Source organism: Maylandia zebra, linkage group LG13, assembly GCF_041146795.1.
Source record: "Maylandia zebra isolate NMK-2024a linkage group LG13, Mzebra_GT3a, whole genome shotgun sequence".
Taxonomy (NCBI): domain Eukaryota; kingdom Metazoa; phylum Chordata; class Actinopteri; order Cichliformes; family Cichlidae; genus Maylandia; species Maylandia zebra.
In genome coordinates, this window is record NC_135179.1 from 6,279,516 (window position 1) to 6,296,570 (window position 17,055).

The 17,055-nt window shown below is 38.1% G+C and overlaps 1 protein-coding gene and 1 long non-coding RNA gene across 2 annotated transcripts in view; one reads left to right on the forward strand and one right to left on the reverse strand.

The window, feature by feature from the left end:
• Window positions 1-1,311: 1,311 nt before the first annotated feature.
• LOC105940951 (uncharacterized) overlaps window positions 1,312-17,055 on the reverse strand; it is a 52,832-nt gene continuing 37,088 nt past the window's right edge. Inside the window, exon 4 of the long non-coding RNA XR_001341613.2 lies at window positions 1,312-1,457. This is a non-coding gene — a long non-coding RNA (uncharacterized LOC105940951). The remainder of the gene's footprint in view (window positions 1,458-17,055) is intronic.
• Window positions 14,423-17,055, forward strand: part of LOC101471480 (uncharacterized) — a 94,745-nt gene continuing 92,112 nt past the window's right edge. The window contains exon 1 of the mRNA XM_004553565.4: window positions 14,423-15,551. Coding sequence (XP_004553622.3) covers window positions 15,441-15,551 — 111 coding nt within the window. The 5' untranslated portion in view covers window positions 14,423-15,440. The remainder of the gene's footprint in view (window positions 15,552-17,055) is intronic.

The following is a 17,055-nucleotide window of genomic DNA, read 5'->3' on the forward strand; positions in this document are numbered from 1 at the left end:
CAGTGACAGGACCTAATGTAGCATGTTTTTCATAGTGAAGCTCAGAGCTCACAGGGAAAACCTGCACAAGCACAGGGAGAAGATACCAACTCCAAACAAAAGTGCTCCAAATAGAGTTTGTGCAGACTCATGATCCTGTAACACTTCCTCAGCAGACTGATTAATGTCTACTGGAGGGGTTAAAGGCTTCTTTTTAGTTATTGTTATTGTTAAGTTAGGGGTGGTTAGAGGTGCGCAGATGGATCCAAATATCGAACGTATCAATAACATTGCTGGTTTTGGTATCACATGAATATAAGCGCTATAGGATTGATGTGTTTGTGATGATGTTTAGAATCTTATTTGCTATTTTTAGTTCTTAATAAATAAAACAAAATGTTCAATTTGTGAACAATGTACACAGTTAGAATCAAAAAGGGAGATAAACCAGGGTATGCTAACAATGTGATTGACAAATCTGCTCCCAAACCATCAAGATGCTCATCAAGTCTTTTTTAGACTACAATGGGTAATCTAATGTGACCATAACCATCCTTTATATACAGTCTATCAGTGTGTTAACAATGATAGGTTGTGTAATGGCTCTATCATCATACAATTTTAATTTTAAACTTGGTTATGAAACTGTCTGTGTGCAGATGAGCATTTTAGCAGCACATTAAAGTCACCGTTTATTTACCTAAATTGAGCATGGGCTTGCTGGTATACAGAGGACGCAGGAGATTGCTTGCTTATTTGCAGATTCACAGGATATAGTGGATGAGTGAAGGACATGAAATGACTGTTAAGTCCTAATATGGACGTGAACCTTCGTGTCAGCATTTTCAGAAGTCTGTTCCTCCCTGTGCACACCTCAGCACTACAGAGTCTCTGAATACATTTACAATGAAACTTTTCCAAAATATAATTTTTACTGAGCTGAAATTGTGTTTGTGCTTTGAAAAAGGGGACAAATCATATATATGAAAAACTGGATAAAGCCTCACAGAGTCTCATGTCCCTGATGTACAATGAGTGCTCCAACTTTTCTGCATGAAATGAGCCATGTAAGTGTTTATCGGGGTTATATAGAAGGTTTTCCTCTTAAAATAAGTTTTCATGTCTGCGATTAGGAGATGGGTAGATTGGCACAAACACAAGCAGGCGGCTTAAGACAAATTATTTATTTTATTTAAACTCCCTCTTGTTAAGATTTATGGTTTAGTCTGGTCATAGTGACAGTTAGCTATCAACTGTATTCATGCTATATGATAATCATAGGCTGATAGGTATTATTTTAGTATACGTAAACAGAAACGTGTGTGCATGCACAAAATAAACAAACAAACAAAAATCAGAGTTTTGGCTGTGTAATTGATTCATAGTGTTTTCTATCAGTGCAATGATCCAGAGGAAATGGAAGAGCTGGAACAAATTAAAATAGATTGTGGTTGCTGGTGGAAGACCTCCAAAACGATCTGCAGGAGGGAAAAAGACGCAATAAAATATGTATTAAACATTAGAAGTTTTTGTTTGTTGTTATCAGCAGTGCCATTTCAAACTTTGTCATTTTGACTGGAGTTTGCTAGTGAAAATGTTCTTTTTTAAGATAAGATAAGATAAGATAAGATAACCTTTATTAGTCCCACACGTGGGAAATTTGTTTTGTCACAGCAGGAAGTGGACAGTGCAAAAGTTATGAGGCAAAAATTAGAATACAATAAGAATAAATACAGTACACAACTGTACAGAATAGAATAAAATAAAATACTATATACAGTAGAATAAAATAAAATAAATATACAATAAGATAAAAATAGAATACAAATACAAATACTATATACAACTGAGTAAAGATAAAAAGGTAAAATACATAATTTCTTGTGCTGTAATTAGGATCTAGCTTATTCAGTACTTTTTAGAAACTCCGTGTAGCAAGCATAAAAAACACAACTAGGTTTGCCAGTATTTTTCATCCTGACATGATTACCTCTTCAAAGGAGACATTTGCATTGGATTTTTGCTCTCATTAGAAAGTTTATTTGACCCTTTTCCGAGAACACAGCTTTTGTCAGTTGCAGGCCGCCGTCGCTCAGGGGAAGAGGAGGGGTCGAGGTTGGTTCTGTGCCAGAGACTTGGAGGAGGAGATAAGTTCTGCCAAATTGGTTGCAATTCCTACTGGTCCTATAAAGGTCATAGATTATTTAACACCCCTTTAAAGCCGTGGACTGATTGGAAAGAGCGAGCCCCTGTCACAGTTAATAACTAAATGTTTGGTTCTTATGGCTTTGTTGTTCCCAATAAATCCACACATCTGTCCAATAAATACACCAGTCTGCTTTTTATAATCTCAAGCTGAAAAGCAGGAGAATAAGATATTGAACCAATGCCTGACTAATGGCAACAGTGCCAATATACAGTCTGTGACAGTACTTGAGTGTAGGGCAGTTTGGCCTTTTCTTTGGTGTTGTTCAATGGTGTATCACTGAGGAGTATCAGCTATGAAGCCAACTGGGTTTCCCCTGACATTTTTGTGACATTTTACCGTCTGGATGTGGCGGCACACAGTATGGCACAAGCTGTCCCATCTGCGGGGTCTCATGGGGTCCAACCACCATCTCAGTCTGTGCAGGCCTAAATATGAGAATATTAACAGCCAGGCAGAGGTAGCTTTCACGCAGGATGTGGAATAATTTCCCCTGAAGCAGTACAATGTTATCAGGCCTGCAGGTTTTCATTAGATTTGATGAAGTGCAGAAGTGAACAATGGTGAATCCTGGTTTGCTTTTTCCTCTTTGGTTTCCACGTGCGTCCATCGCATGCACGAAAAACAAATTCAGTCATAAACAAGCCATAATCAGGGCAGGAAATTCTAATTACTATTTATTATTTATAAGAAAGTAATCATGCATATAAGCTCTGCTGCAAGTGTGCCATCTGCATTTATTTATCACATGTAAATCATATATAGTATGTAAATATTTAACCTACTTAACTAGATGCAGTGTTTATTATCGTTTAGGAAATCCCTTTCTTCTTTTCTATGCTAACCTCGAAAGCTCTGGATTGGATCTTTGTGTCTGTGTCCTATACTCCCATTCTATCCTGTGCCATGCCCCAGGGTTCTGTCCTGGGGCCCATCTTCTTTGGTTTATATCTGCTTCCACCTAGACCAACCATAAAGACAATTTTATACCAGAGATGATATCCTGTTGTACATTTCATGCAAATGTAGCCCAATCTGTTTTTCAGGACTACATTAATGTTATAAAGAAGTGAATTATTGTCACTAAATACACAAAAAAACATTCTCATTTATCCCCCTGATGATTTGTCCCCATGGTGGTCGGAATTTTGAACTATCACTTCTTTCAGTCTCCCAGCAGTCAGGAGTCTGGGTGTTAGATGTGATCAGGCATTCAATTTTGATAAACCTGCTGATTCTTGTTAGATCTTGTTTTTATAATCTGTGGATCTCTGACTGACATAAATATATAGTGTTTCAACCTGAAATGGAAATTATGGTGCATGCTTTTATTCACAAGATCCTAAAATCTCTCAAGTGACACCCAGCTTGTTGTCTTTGCTCTGGATCCCCATAAAGTTCAGAGTTCAAGTCAAAAGTTTGGTGATTACTATAAATTGATTACTAATAGTCAGATCCTTCCCTATTTTATTTACCTTTTACTTACACTAACAGAACTACTGGTCTGCTGCTTGTTGGTGGTACCTCCATCGAGCCTAAGGACTGTAGGAGACATTGTGTCTACATTATGGAACTCACTTTCACTGGACTTAAGATCTGTGGATATTGTTGATACTTTTACTTTTAAAAGCTTAAGACCCATCTGTGTAAGCTTGGTTTGCCCAAGTACTTGTACTCCTTTGCCACATTAATGGGTCATGTAGCCATCGTTTTCCTTCTGAAGTCAATCACCATCTTTCTGGCCTTAATTACATTCATAAGGAGATGATTTCTGCCTCCCAGACCACTCCATAAAATCATCCACTGGTGCTCTGTACGCCTCCTCTTGCACATCACTCATTCGGTAACTGCAGAATCAGGTGCTCGTCAGAGTGACTCACAGATCAGGATGTGATAGACAGAGCTCACCAGGATGGAAGGATGAAGGTGTTGAAGGTAGTGGATGTGTGGAGGCCAGGGTGTGAGGTAGAGGAGGCAGCAGAGGAAGTGAACTAAACCTGCTGAAGAAACCGTTAAGCTCATTTGCTCTCTCGAAGTTGACTACTGGTAGACTGTCACCTTAAACTCAGTGATTTTCCTCCACTGCACACATCCTTCATGTTGTGCTTGAGCTCAGCCTTCAGCTCCTTTCTGTAGGAGGTCCTTGCATTTCCTTAGTTTCAACCCTAGGTCATGCTGCACCCTCCTCAGTTCTTCCCCTCACCTGAACGCTTTTTTCTTTTTATTAAGTTTGTTGTTCCCAAGCCAACAAACAATCCTGCACAGTAAGGTGGTGTATTAGTCTAATGTAGTAATACATTACTGCATGATATGTTAGATTTAAGGGAGCATGGTGTTGCAGTGGTTAGCACCATTGCCTCACAGCAATAAAGTCTTAGGTTCAAATCCACCACCATAACTGGGGCTTTTCTGGGTGAGTTTGCATGTTCTCCCTGTGTCTGCACTCCGGCTTATTCCCACAGACCAAAGACATACAGTCAGAACAGTTAGTGTAACTCATGACTCCACATTGTCATTCTAAGTCTAAACGGTTGTCTGTCTCTGTGTGGTAGCTCTTCAACACATTGACAATCTGTCCAGGAAGTATCCTGCCTCGCACCCCGTGGCCACTGGGATAGGCACTAGCCAAACTGTATTACATATTCTGCTATCATTGCACACCAGTCAAAAAAGCATTTTGGAAAATTAGCTTCTTTTTGCAAATGGTGACATCGCAAAAAGCTACAAAATTAACTTTTATTCTCAAAATCTAGAAAAAGTAGAACAGCTCCACTTGAGAAAGCGTCTAATATGTCTACGGCTCAACAATGAGGAAAGTTACTTAAATATGATGGACATTTCTTTTGCAGTATGTACCAGTGCATCTCTCATACATTTATTGGACTTTATATTGGTTCTCAATGTAACTTTTCCTTCATCTGAATGCATTGGACACCTACTAAAATATTACTAATATGATTCTAAAATCATCCACTTTTAAATATTGCATATACTGTTCTCCACCAAGTAATATTTTTTTTCCTTCCTCCCTCCAAAATATGCACATAGCAAAAATGAATTGCCCTACATTTGTGTTTATTTCCTCCTATGGGTCTAAAAGTGATATATTGCGAAATAAACCAGGCATGCATTTAATACACAATATTATTCCAGTGCATATACATACATATATGCCATGATATATATATATATATATATATATATAGACATAAAGCACAATGTGATGCAAGGGGAAAATATAAATGTACACATTTATACAAATAAAAGCAAAAGCATGTGTATATACAAGATAAATCATTGCCCAAATCACAATGAAAATTGGACAGGGAGTTAAAAACTCTGTTTTATTTTTGTATTTGTGTAAAATTAATCTAGTGAAGCCGATGGGAGGATTTTAAGCTTATTTCAGCAATGGATCATGGGACCCAAAGAAGAAGGAAATTTATCAGATAAGCTGCTTACTGTGTACTTTATTTTCTCAAAGCTCAACGACAATATTCGGTTACTAAACAGGAGAGGGACTCTGGGGGACTTGACAATTTCCTGTTGAGGAAAATCCTTCTGTGAGCCACAGACAACACACAACACCAGTGCAAAAGTAGTAATTCACTCATCCAATAAGAAACAAGACAAAGGATTTGTTTTGTTTCTCACTGAATGCAAAATAACTGAGAGACATAAACTGGGAAATCAGCAATGAGTTTCAGTTCAACATGCAGGACTAGTTTAAGATGAGAGCCTCAGAACGCTTTTTGTCCGTGGGCCGTGTTCTACTTAGAAAACTAAAGTAATATTTACGTTTCTGTCTATAGTGATATTTTGCCATGATAAATCTACAGTATATAATTGCACACTTCAACAGAAAGTTGCAAATTTGTTTCCTGAGGATGTGCAGTGAAGCACTGCAGGTTGGCGTACTTGCCAAAGGTCGTTAGGTGCACTTTTACTTAATTAGGTCCAGCTGGGATGTGCAATCACCAGGAGGCACATCACATCAATTTTTATTTTATTTATTTATTTTTATTTTTTTGGCAGGTGCAGGCTGCAGATTATTTTACCACTTACACATATGCACACACGCACACCTCTTTTAAGCCGAAAATATACGTGTGTGATCATACCTATATCTACAGCATTAAAAGCATATTCAAATACACTATAATAATCTAATGTAGGATTGGTTAACACGTAAATTGTTGTTCATTTTGTTATGTTATAACACTCAAAAATCTCCATCTTCTTTTTGGACTTTATTCTTGGACCATTTTGTGAAAGTACAAATTTCTAATCTAATGCAGCAACTGACAAGGAGAACACTGTGTAGTATGATTAAATGTTGAATAATAAATGTGAAGTAAAAAGATGGCAAATATGTAATGACAAACAAGCCTTGCTTTGGATTGTGCGCACATGCAGAATGTTCCATCTCAGAAACGGAAATTTACTTTGTGATGAAATTGCATTTTCAAATTTAAAACCGCTTTTTCAGGCTCTGGGAAAATGTTGCAAATGTAAAACCTACATGGAAAAATAATGTTTTATTCAAAATGAAACAAAGTAGTAGTTGATAGAAAGGTTCTTTGTACACTGTTCAGCAACATGCAGCTGAGTCAGGAGCTTTTAAGATTAATTTGGCAAACTTCAAAGAGGGAAACACTGGAACACACTGATTGATTTGCAGCCTTCAACATCTGAAACAGTCTAATGCTGTGAGCAAGCAGCAAGAGCTTAAAAGACGAGTAGCTTCAAGTCAACTACAACTGAAGGTTACTAAAAATATCTCCAGTCATCTTCCCTCATTAGGTCAGTCATTTAATTTTCACAGTAAAGCCAAGTTCACTCCTTCTGATCATTGCATTAGTGGCAAATCAGTGAAGTGGATTAACCCTTAAAAAGAAGCATTTTACGGTGGAGGATTTAGTGACGGGTGTTAACTAGTGGTGTGACAAAATGAGGCAGACTAGGAGGCTCTCGTTTACAAATTTTAACATATCTAGGTATCTAAATACTTCCACTTGCTAACTCAAACTTCAAAGAAAAACATTGGAAATTCAAAAATAACTTGAAATTTTGAGTTATTAAGGCAGGATTTTGAGATAATAGTGACAATCAGGAAATGTGCCAGCTTCCATATGACTTTTACATCTAGTTTATACTCACTCTTCTGTCTGCTGCTCCTGCATCAACCAGATTGAATACACACGTGTATTAGTGTGTACAGGAGATTTTCAGATTATGCAGATTATAATATGCAGCTTAAAAAGATGAGATAAAAGATACAGTATTATGTGCTTCCTATTTCATTTTCTTCTACTCCTGTGGTGACCTCAGAGTTGGCGTGCAATATATCTAATGCAGTGACCATAAATTAGACTTGAGCCATCACTTGTTAGTGTTGCGGGTACTACATTATCCACAATATGTTCATTAGCTCACTTTAATCAGTGTTCAAATATAGGTTTGTTTTCCAGTTAGCTGTGTAAACAGACCACTGAATATAGAAAAAAGAAATATGTGTTAACACTTTATATGCAATCCATTAAAAAAATGCTTTCTTAAACCTGAAGGGTGATGTCATTGCTTTCTACTTGCATCATTATATAATAGAGTCCATAGTTTCTGCAATGCTGTGCATGCTTCTTAATAGGCTGTGTGTGTAGTTACTGAATTTAGACGAAGTAATCTTGTCACAATGGGTTCATCCGAAACCTTGGCTGACCGTTACCCGCACCCATTTTCAAACATTGGCTCGTGTGATTAGGTAGAGGATCAATAGGGGGTCCATGACCCTCTTGGGGACACTGCCATAGGGCTTAAAATCTGGGACTCTCCACTAATTGACACCAATGTAAGATTCTCAGGTGAGAGGTGAAACGTCTTCAAGAAACTTAAAAAAACTTAAAAACATTAAAAGTGATGAAAGGAAAGGGAGGACTTGAACCAATGATAAGAATTTCTCTTTTGTTTGAGTGTACTTTAAAAAAAACTTTCCTCTTTTTCTTAATATCCAATAGACAATCGAGAAGCTTGGAGAGGTTAGTCGAATCACTGGCTTTCGGCTTACTGGGAGAAAGAGCTCTGTGTCATCGGCATAGCAGTGAAATGTTGGATCTCTATATAATGTGGACACGAAGTAGCATTTATAAGAAAAAAAAGGACAGCTCCCAGTATAGATCCTGAGGGACTCTATGATTTAGGGCAGAGTAGACAAAGCTCAGCAATGGAAGTAAAACTATTTTGATTGGTCAAATTCTAACCACTGTGGAGTCGTCCCAGAAATACCAGCCTGGTGCTGCAGTCCCTCAATCAAAATTTTATGCTCTACTGTAGCAAAAGCTGCACTTAAGTCAAAGAATAGAAAATTCAGCAGATCTTAAAATATCTGTTGATCTATTAAATGTAAACTCAGTACTGTGATGCTGTCTAAGACTTCTCCTCCAAAGGTTTTGCTATGTAGGTATTACTATACTACTAAAGGTAGCATGGCGGAAACGTCCCAATATGGAATGGAATAGTTGAAACAATAGTTGTGGGTGCAAATTTACCACTTTGCAATGTGCAATACACATTCACACAACATACATAGAAGTATATAGAAAGGATGCATTTTCTACCATGAACTAAAGCTGACTCAGCTTTTCATTCATGACAGCAGATTCAACTGCACTGAGAGTATAAATCCAATATTCCTCTAGGAGGGTGACTTTTTTTTTTTTTTATTCCTCAGCCCTTTAATAAAGTTGCACAGCCATAGTGCACCTGTGCATAACTTTGTGCCGTAGCTTATTTCATATTTTGAGTCTGCAGCAGAGTCAAATTTTGCCCTAAACTGAGGCCTTTTTGTTTATCCAATATACACCAAACCACAAGAGCATCTCTGCATAAAGAGCGCTTGTGTTCTGCTGCAGTTTATGAAAGATTTGACAGCTTTGAATTGGACAAGTGGCCACTGGGGCAAACTGGCAGTGAGAGTGTGTGGCAGCACCAACTCCGGCTCTCTTTATGTTTCTGAATTACAGTCTAAGATCCTTTTTACACACACTTTGTAGCTCTATAATAATGTCACTCGACTTTCTCCTTTGCTGCCATCACAACAGCTACAAGAGAGCTTTATCATTTGAACATAAAAAAGGTCATTTGACCTCCTTTTCCTTACTTAAACCTAACCACTCTTACTGTGGTACACCAGAACAAATACTCAAATGAATCATTTCAGAAGGCAAATAGCCTTTTCGTTGTTAAAATGCAGGGGCCTGCTTCGTTTATCATTGTCAACATTTTTATTTATTTTTGCTCTTTTTTCATCAGTAAGTCTAAATTTTGAAAAGTTTTTATTAAAGTAGCACATGAAGTGTTTTATTTGATTCTATAGAAAGCACAAATCCATAATTCATCTGCATTGCTTTTTATGAAATTTTTCCCCCTGGGGGAAGCTTAAAGTGAGAATAGTAAGGAATTTAGAAATAGATAAAGGTCCTCAGTGCTTGGAAACACTCTATTAAGATTCAGCGTAAGTCTTTTCAATTTGAGACCAGTCAGTGATGCTATAAATGAAAGTTTAATCGAGTTATGCTGGAATATAATACAGTGATTGTTTTGTTTAACAACATGGGCTCAGAATCAACATTTTCAGATGAAAAAATGTTAAATAAAGTATGAGGGGAAATGTTGAATTAAAGGTAGGATTGATAAGACAAATAAACCTATTTGATACTGAAAGAGGTAAAAGGGATGAAATTAAGGACTATGTGGAGCTTTATTTTAGTTTTAGTGTATAATATACTGAATATTTACAGCCTAAAGATCTAATGATCCAACTTTGTTCTCTAGACTTCTTATGTGAAATTCGTTTCTTAGTCCCCCCCCCTTTTCCTTCCATAAATTAATGAAAAACCAGAGTTTACATATAGATTAAAAATAATTCCCTGGAGGGCCGGGAAATAATAAACAAAGTCAGACAAAGTCTGTCTTGTAGATCAGAGATTACTGTAGTCTCTCTAACTAACAATAAAATAAAACTTCATCATTTATTATGAATAAGACACTGACCCATTTTAGCTTCTGAGCTAAACAGCAGGATATCTGGACGGCTTGAGAATAAAATACTTCAGGGATATGAAGACTGTTTTACATGCCTTTATTTCTTATCATCTTGATTTTTTGTGAGGCACTGTGTGACTCAGCTCTGTCTCGCCTGTCTGCCCAGCTTTTTTTTTGTTGGCACGAAGAAGAGGCACCAAATCTTCCACTGGCCTCTAAAACACAACTGACTGAAAGTTTCAATTCCTTTTTATTTTTTAAAGTCTCACCTTAAATCTCGGTTCCACCTGTTCATATTTTACATTAGCTACAGCAACTAAATTCCTTTTATCTGGTCCAAGCCCTTGACATCTGATACAATGAGAATGTGATCAAAGACCATCAGAAAATGTAATGTCTCCCCAGTATGGAGTACATCCATTATGGCAACATATCAACCAGCTTAATATTAATCACACAGTCCTAGAGACTGCTCAGCTAACCCCTGGCAACCTATGGGCGCCAGGGAAAATTGGACATCCCCCAACCTGTGGGGGAGTAGTTGCTCGAGGTTGCTGGCTGTTGCTAGTTGAAATTAGTCTTGAAGAGGATGCAGCACCAAAAGTCCCCTCGAGAAGATTGCTGCCATTACCCATAGTTTGCATGGAAAATGCTGACTTGTCTGCACACACTCAGATAATACTTACAAATTGAAAACCAAAACCATAAAATTGAGAATTTCTACCCAAAGGAAAAGTTGTGTTTTACTGCTAAAACCAACTATATCTGCTTTTTGTCTATGCTTTAGACTGTAAATGAAAAAAAAATGGATGTAGTTTCCAGGTATAAAAGGTTAAACCGCTGTGGTAGGGACTTGTTGCATTTGTTATAATGACCAACAGGGGAAGATATCGAAGATATAGAATGGTTGGAAAACCAGTACTGTAGATCGGAAGTCCTTTGCTCTATGACCTCAGAAGAAGCCATTTGCTGTTAGGTATGGGCTCAACTAGTTTTAAGAATAAAATGTTGAGTTAATTTTGTAAACTATATAACTCATCAGGAAGATAAAAGTCCAGTGCAGTGTCCTTGGTTTTACAGTGAGAAACACCACATATTCATGATGTGTGAAAAACACAGCTTAAGGCTTCACTACACGTCTTCAGTAACCAACTCTGACCATGTTTGATGTACTGTATGGTGGATGGTCTTTGCAAGAGGCTTGACGCTACAAACTTAAGACTACCTTAGCTTCCATTAGCCAAAGAAACCCTCCAAGTCAAATCTCCAACTAAACTGTTGGCAACTGCATATTGGGTTTTGACACCTTAGATCATTTTAAACTACCCTTTTATATTTTACAAAACTGACTGCCAGCTTTATAAACAGAAGTATTACAATTTTAAATACTGCTATAAAATCAAAGTGTGAGGAAAGAAATGGCTTCAAGCTATGCTGTTGGTGACTGACTGAATGAGGTTTTCCCTTTGGGGCTTAACTTAGCAGAGCCACTTCAGTACAAACCCATACAATCTTGTGTGCTTTACTGAACCTAAACAATGATTAATGTTTTATCGATTATTAGTCGATAATGTCAAAGACACTAGAGGTTCCGCCTGTGGGTGGAACCTCTAGTGTCTTATATACAGTCTATGGCTAGTAGCTATAACACATGTTACTCTGTTAGATTTAAGACTGATCTATAGCCAGCATCTGTCATATTTAATAGGAGGCTAATTCCGGCTAATGGAAAACAGATTCAGAAGTACTAGAAATTACCTCCATAATTCAGTTCACATATAAAACAACTCACTTTGTAACTGACTAGTTAATAGTGGAGATTCTAGGCTCTGACTGCATAGTTAGCTAACTAATATAATAATAATAATAATAATAATAATAATAATAATAATAATAATAATAATAATAATAATAATAATAATGCATTTTATTTGAGGGTGCCTTTCAGAAACCCAAGGTCACCTTAGAAATAACAAAATTAATAAAAGGAACAGTAGTCATAAAATACAAAAAATAAGTTAAAATTACAAAACAGAGCTTGACAACAGATAAAATCAGCACTAAAGTGAATAAACCAGTTTAAACAGATGTGTTTTGAGCTGTGACTTAAATACGGAAAGGGAGTCAATATTTCTTATGGTTGGAGGAAGAGAGTTCCAGAGCCGGGGAGCAGAGTGACTGAAAGCTCTGTTCCCCATAGTAATAAGGCATGAGGACAGAACGGTAAGACGAATAGCAGATGATGATCTGAGAGGGAGGGAAACAGTGGTGATATGGAGCAGGTCACACAAATATGAAGGAGCAGATTTATGGATACACTTGTATGTAAGAAGTAAGATTTTAAAATTTATCCTGGTTTATACCATATATATATATATATAAACATACACACATATATACAGGGTGGGCCATTTATATGGATACACCGTAATAAAATGGGAATGGTTGGTGATATTAAAGTCCTGTTTGTGGCACATTAGTGCATGGTGTGAAGATACGAGATGTGCAGCACCTGAAACTACGGATACTGGATGGCTGTGCTGGCATTTCTCCTGCGGTGTTGCTATCAGTGTGTGAAGAGTGGGAGAAGAGGGTTGCATTGACAATCCAACACAATGGGCAGCACATTGAACACATTTTATAAGTGGTCAGAAACTTGTAAATAACTCATGAAAGAATAAAGTTACATTGAAAGCAAGCACACCATTGTTTTTCTTGTGACATTACCAATAAGTTTGATGTGTCACATGGCCCTCTTCCTATTGAAAAAACAAAAGTTGTATCCAAGATGGGAGTTGCTTAAATTGCCAGCCTCAAAGCTGACATGATAATTTGTTATCTGCTGATTTTATGGTTATTTCACTTTTGGCATTGCTACATGTCATCAGATGTAACTGACATACCAATGTCTCTGGCAGACACATCACTCCTTGTCTCTTGTGAATGCCCACTCAACACGATGTACCTTTCATTTTTTAAAATAAATTTAAGCCTTAATTAACCCCTCTTAAGTTGTCATTAATGGAAAAATTAGCTTTCTGCTATAAATATCTGTATTAATGGGAATTAACTGTTTAACAAATTATTTAACTAACTGTTTAGGGCGAAAAATGGCAATCAATCTGGGAAAATACAAACCAAATATACTGTTACATGGACAAACGATATATCTGCTCATTACTGTATAAAAGACTTTGGTAAATGTACTTTTTCTTGGCTAACTGTATTCATAATGTCAAATAGCGAGGTGGTTGTTCAAGCGCTTTGGTTGAATGATGTAGAGAGTTAAGTCATGTTTGAACTAAACTCTTAATTAAACTGTGTCCAACTTTCCTTATAGTGGAATATAATCTGGGGATAAGGAATAATTTTACATCTTTTTTGGGTCATTGTCAAAAAGCTTTAATCAAACTTGTTTTATGTTTTATGTCTCATCCACCTAAGTTAAAATTGTGGCTCTATAACCGTTTAGGCAGGGGCTTGGTCCTGTGATCCGACTATAACTTGAGAAAAAAACAGCAAGTGTGTGCACACACAAATAAAGTGACAAATCAAATAATCCATATCTGTTGAGCTTCCTATATAGAGGTGTCCTAGGGGCTGCAGAGAAAGATTGTGGTTTGTGAAGCAGTTATTAGTTCTGGCTGTGTTTTCTAAACCCAGCCATCCACCCCAGCCTCCAACATAAACGTGGCGACACCTGTGACATCTACAGATTCTTTATACTTGAATTTCTGCACATCATTTGGGAACTTAATTGTGTAGGTTTTCTTTTTTTCATAATGATTAAAATTCGCCATGGGAAGATGATTTTGCTCTGACATGCATGTTAAGAAAGACACTAAATCACTACATGGTTCAGTTTTACTATCAAGTTTTAATCCATCCAGTTAATTCAAAGGCATTATGGGTTAAAGAAATAACACATTCATTTGTTTCACTTTCCTTTAAGCTCTATTTCTCCGTCTTTCCTGTCTGTGCATTTCCTGCTTACCAGTAGGTGGAGCTTGTCTCCTTTGGCTTGAGAGAGCGTGAGAAGGAGGGAGAGAAGGAGATGATTAAAGAGAGAAGAAAGACAGCAAAAGGAGAGGCAGAGAGAGAGAGAGAGGGAGGGAGAGAGAGAGAGGGAGGGAGGGAGGGAGGGAGGGAGAGAAATGGGGAGGGAGGGAGTAGAGAGCAAGCGTCAGCACTCCATGTGTTAAAAGGGCAGATGGTAACCGCGGGTAACTGAGGAGCAAACCACTCTGCTGGCCACAGAGCAAGAGATCAGCGGAGAGAGGGAGATAGAGGGAGGGAGGAGAGTGAACACATGCAGCGCAGCAGAGGAGAGGAGCATCTGAGAGGAAGCTGCACGCTTGCTCTGACAGAAAGAGAAAGAGAGGGAGGAGAAGACTGAGTACTTCTTCTCCACACTAACAAGGAGGCAGAGAGCAAAAAGAGGGGCAAAGACAGAGACAGAGGAGATGCTGAGATAGTAACAGGAGGGGGAAAAAGTATCCCTCCCAGCCACTTACAGAGATACAGAGACAAAGAGGGAGGGAAAACAAAAGGGGCTAGAGAGATTGTGGAGTGAGGAGAACGGACGGGAGATAGTTAAAGGAACTGCAAGACTGATCAATAAGCGGCTGAGATTTCGGGAAGAAATTTAGACTCAGCGAGAAAAAGAGAGAGAGAGAGCGAGCGAGAGAGGGAGTCAATGACAGGGAAAGATTGATTAATGAAAGATTTGAGCAAAACATCTGGAGAGAAGGAGACTTAAAGAGAAATATTTAAGAGGAGACAGGGGCATCTAGCGGAAGGCAAATTTAGAAAAGAAAGGGAGAAGAATTAAAAAAACATTTAGAGAAGGACAGGAGGATAAGAGTGGAAAGAAAGGGGAGCAGAGGGTGAAATATTTAAGAAGAGACAGAAGCTGAGGGGAAATGAGCAGGAGAACGCAGAGTTAAAGAGTCACTGGCAAAAACTTAGAGAAGAGAGAGAATAAATCAGAGCAGCAGAGGGAAGGGAAACTGCGCTCATCCTTTCTTTTTTTTATTTCCTCTGTCCCTCCTCTTCTTGATAAAACCTAGGAGGGGAGATGAAGTGAGGAGAGAGTTGAGTAGTACAACATCAGAAGAAGGAGAAGAAGGAGTTTTCAAGGGTTTTTTGGCAAAGTCCAGATAGATCAAGAGAGTTATAGATAGATATTTAACTGCATGAAAGAGAAGTATATCCAATGGCGTGCTACTACATTGTGATCAGTTCCACCCACCTGCGTGACGGACAGCTGAGGAGCATCAAGGGGGTGTTCAGAGGACCAATAGGAACCAATGGCCAAAGAAACACGGTAAGACCAAACAGTTACTTCTTTTATAGATGCAGAGTTTGCAGAAAAGAAGGGAAAAAGGTCACATAAGTGTAACTGTGTTTGACGTCCAGACTATTGGAGTCTTTCTGGTATTTGAACTCGAGGCTTTTTGGTGGCGGGAGGTTAGTTAGATTCTGTCTACATTTAATTGGCATAAATCCAGTTTAATCCAGAGTTCAGATGTGTAGCTATTAGTGTTTTAACTTTCCTGCAACAAACACGTCCAGGAAATCATTACCTCTAAATTATCATTAGTTAAACCACTCCCACTCACTTGATTGTCAGCTCCTTAATCATAGTGTTTGTAGAGTTAATTAATTGCCACTTCCATTAGGTTAATTGACTCGGTATTGGAGGCAGAAAGATCCAGATGGGGGTGGGGAGGCTGGTGCGGGTCCCCGTCTGTTGCACTAAGAGCTTCTCTGGCTCAGAGTCCGTGCTTAAACATGCCCAGGATTAGATTTTTTTTCCCTTTTAACCTTTCAAGTGTTTACTGATTGAGTTCAGTTAAAAAGTCAGGTAGGTGTTCTCTCTTTACATTTGCATTTATCCTTAGTTTGACACGCCACTTCAGCGCTTTTACAACAGCACTCTGTTTCAAACACATGCACTTGGATCATTTTCACGCAGTTTTCTGCACATCTTGTAGTGTAAATTTCACCTTTATCTTCTTATCACAAGCCTCCTTATGTTAATGAAGTGGGGAGTATCTAAAAATAAAGTCAGATAACATTTAGAGACAAATTAAAACCCCCTCGCTGCATTTTATTAAAACCTGAATGAAAATTAGTTATTCAGAACGACTGTGGTGTCATGAAACTGTGTGGGATGCTTCGACCTGACCAGATGAGTCACACGCGTCTTGACTTTTTTTTTTGGTTCTCTTAACTCAGACTAAACCTTGTACTTCATTCGTACTGACTGTTGCAGGCAAACATAATTACTGAGAGTCCTTGTAGAGATGCACCAAAGATTCCAACAGGCTTCAAAGAGACACATCACATGAGATGTCAAGAGGTTGTGTAAGGGCAGAACTACAGTAAGCTCATTAGGCATAAAACACTTGCTGCAAGGTTTAGAAGAAATAAAATTAGTCTGTCATTTTAAATCAATCAAAAGTTTCACGCTTAACCCTGGCATGGCAAAACATGGCTGATTTTATGTTCTATCAGCAAAAGCGCTGATGGGAGCTGTGCATTGGCCATTACAAATCAATTAAAAGCCAGCGTTCTGCTGATAAAGAAGTCATTTTAAATCTCTACTCCATCTCTATCATGTGATAGGACTGTTAGATCATATTTCACCTGTGTCAATACTTTTAATAACAGCCATTGATCATAAATGACGATGGCTTGTCATGGTGAAATGATAGGGTTATAAGTCTTCAGGAGAGCCCGGCTGGACAACAGAAAATCAACAATGCATTTGACTTAGCGTGCAATTAACTAGAGAGCACAACAGAGCCCACAGCAGCGGTGGAGCG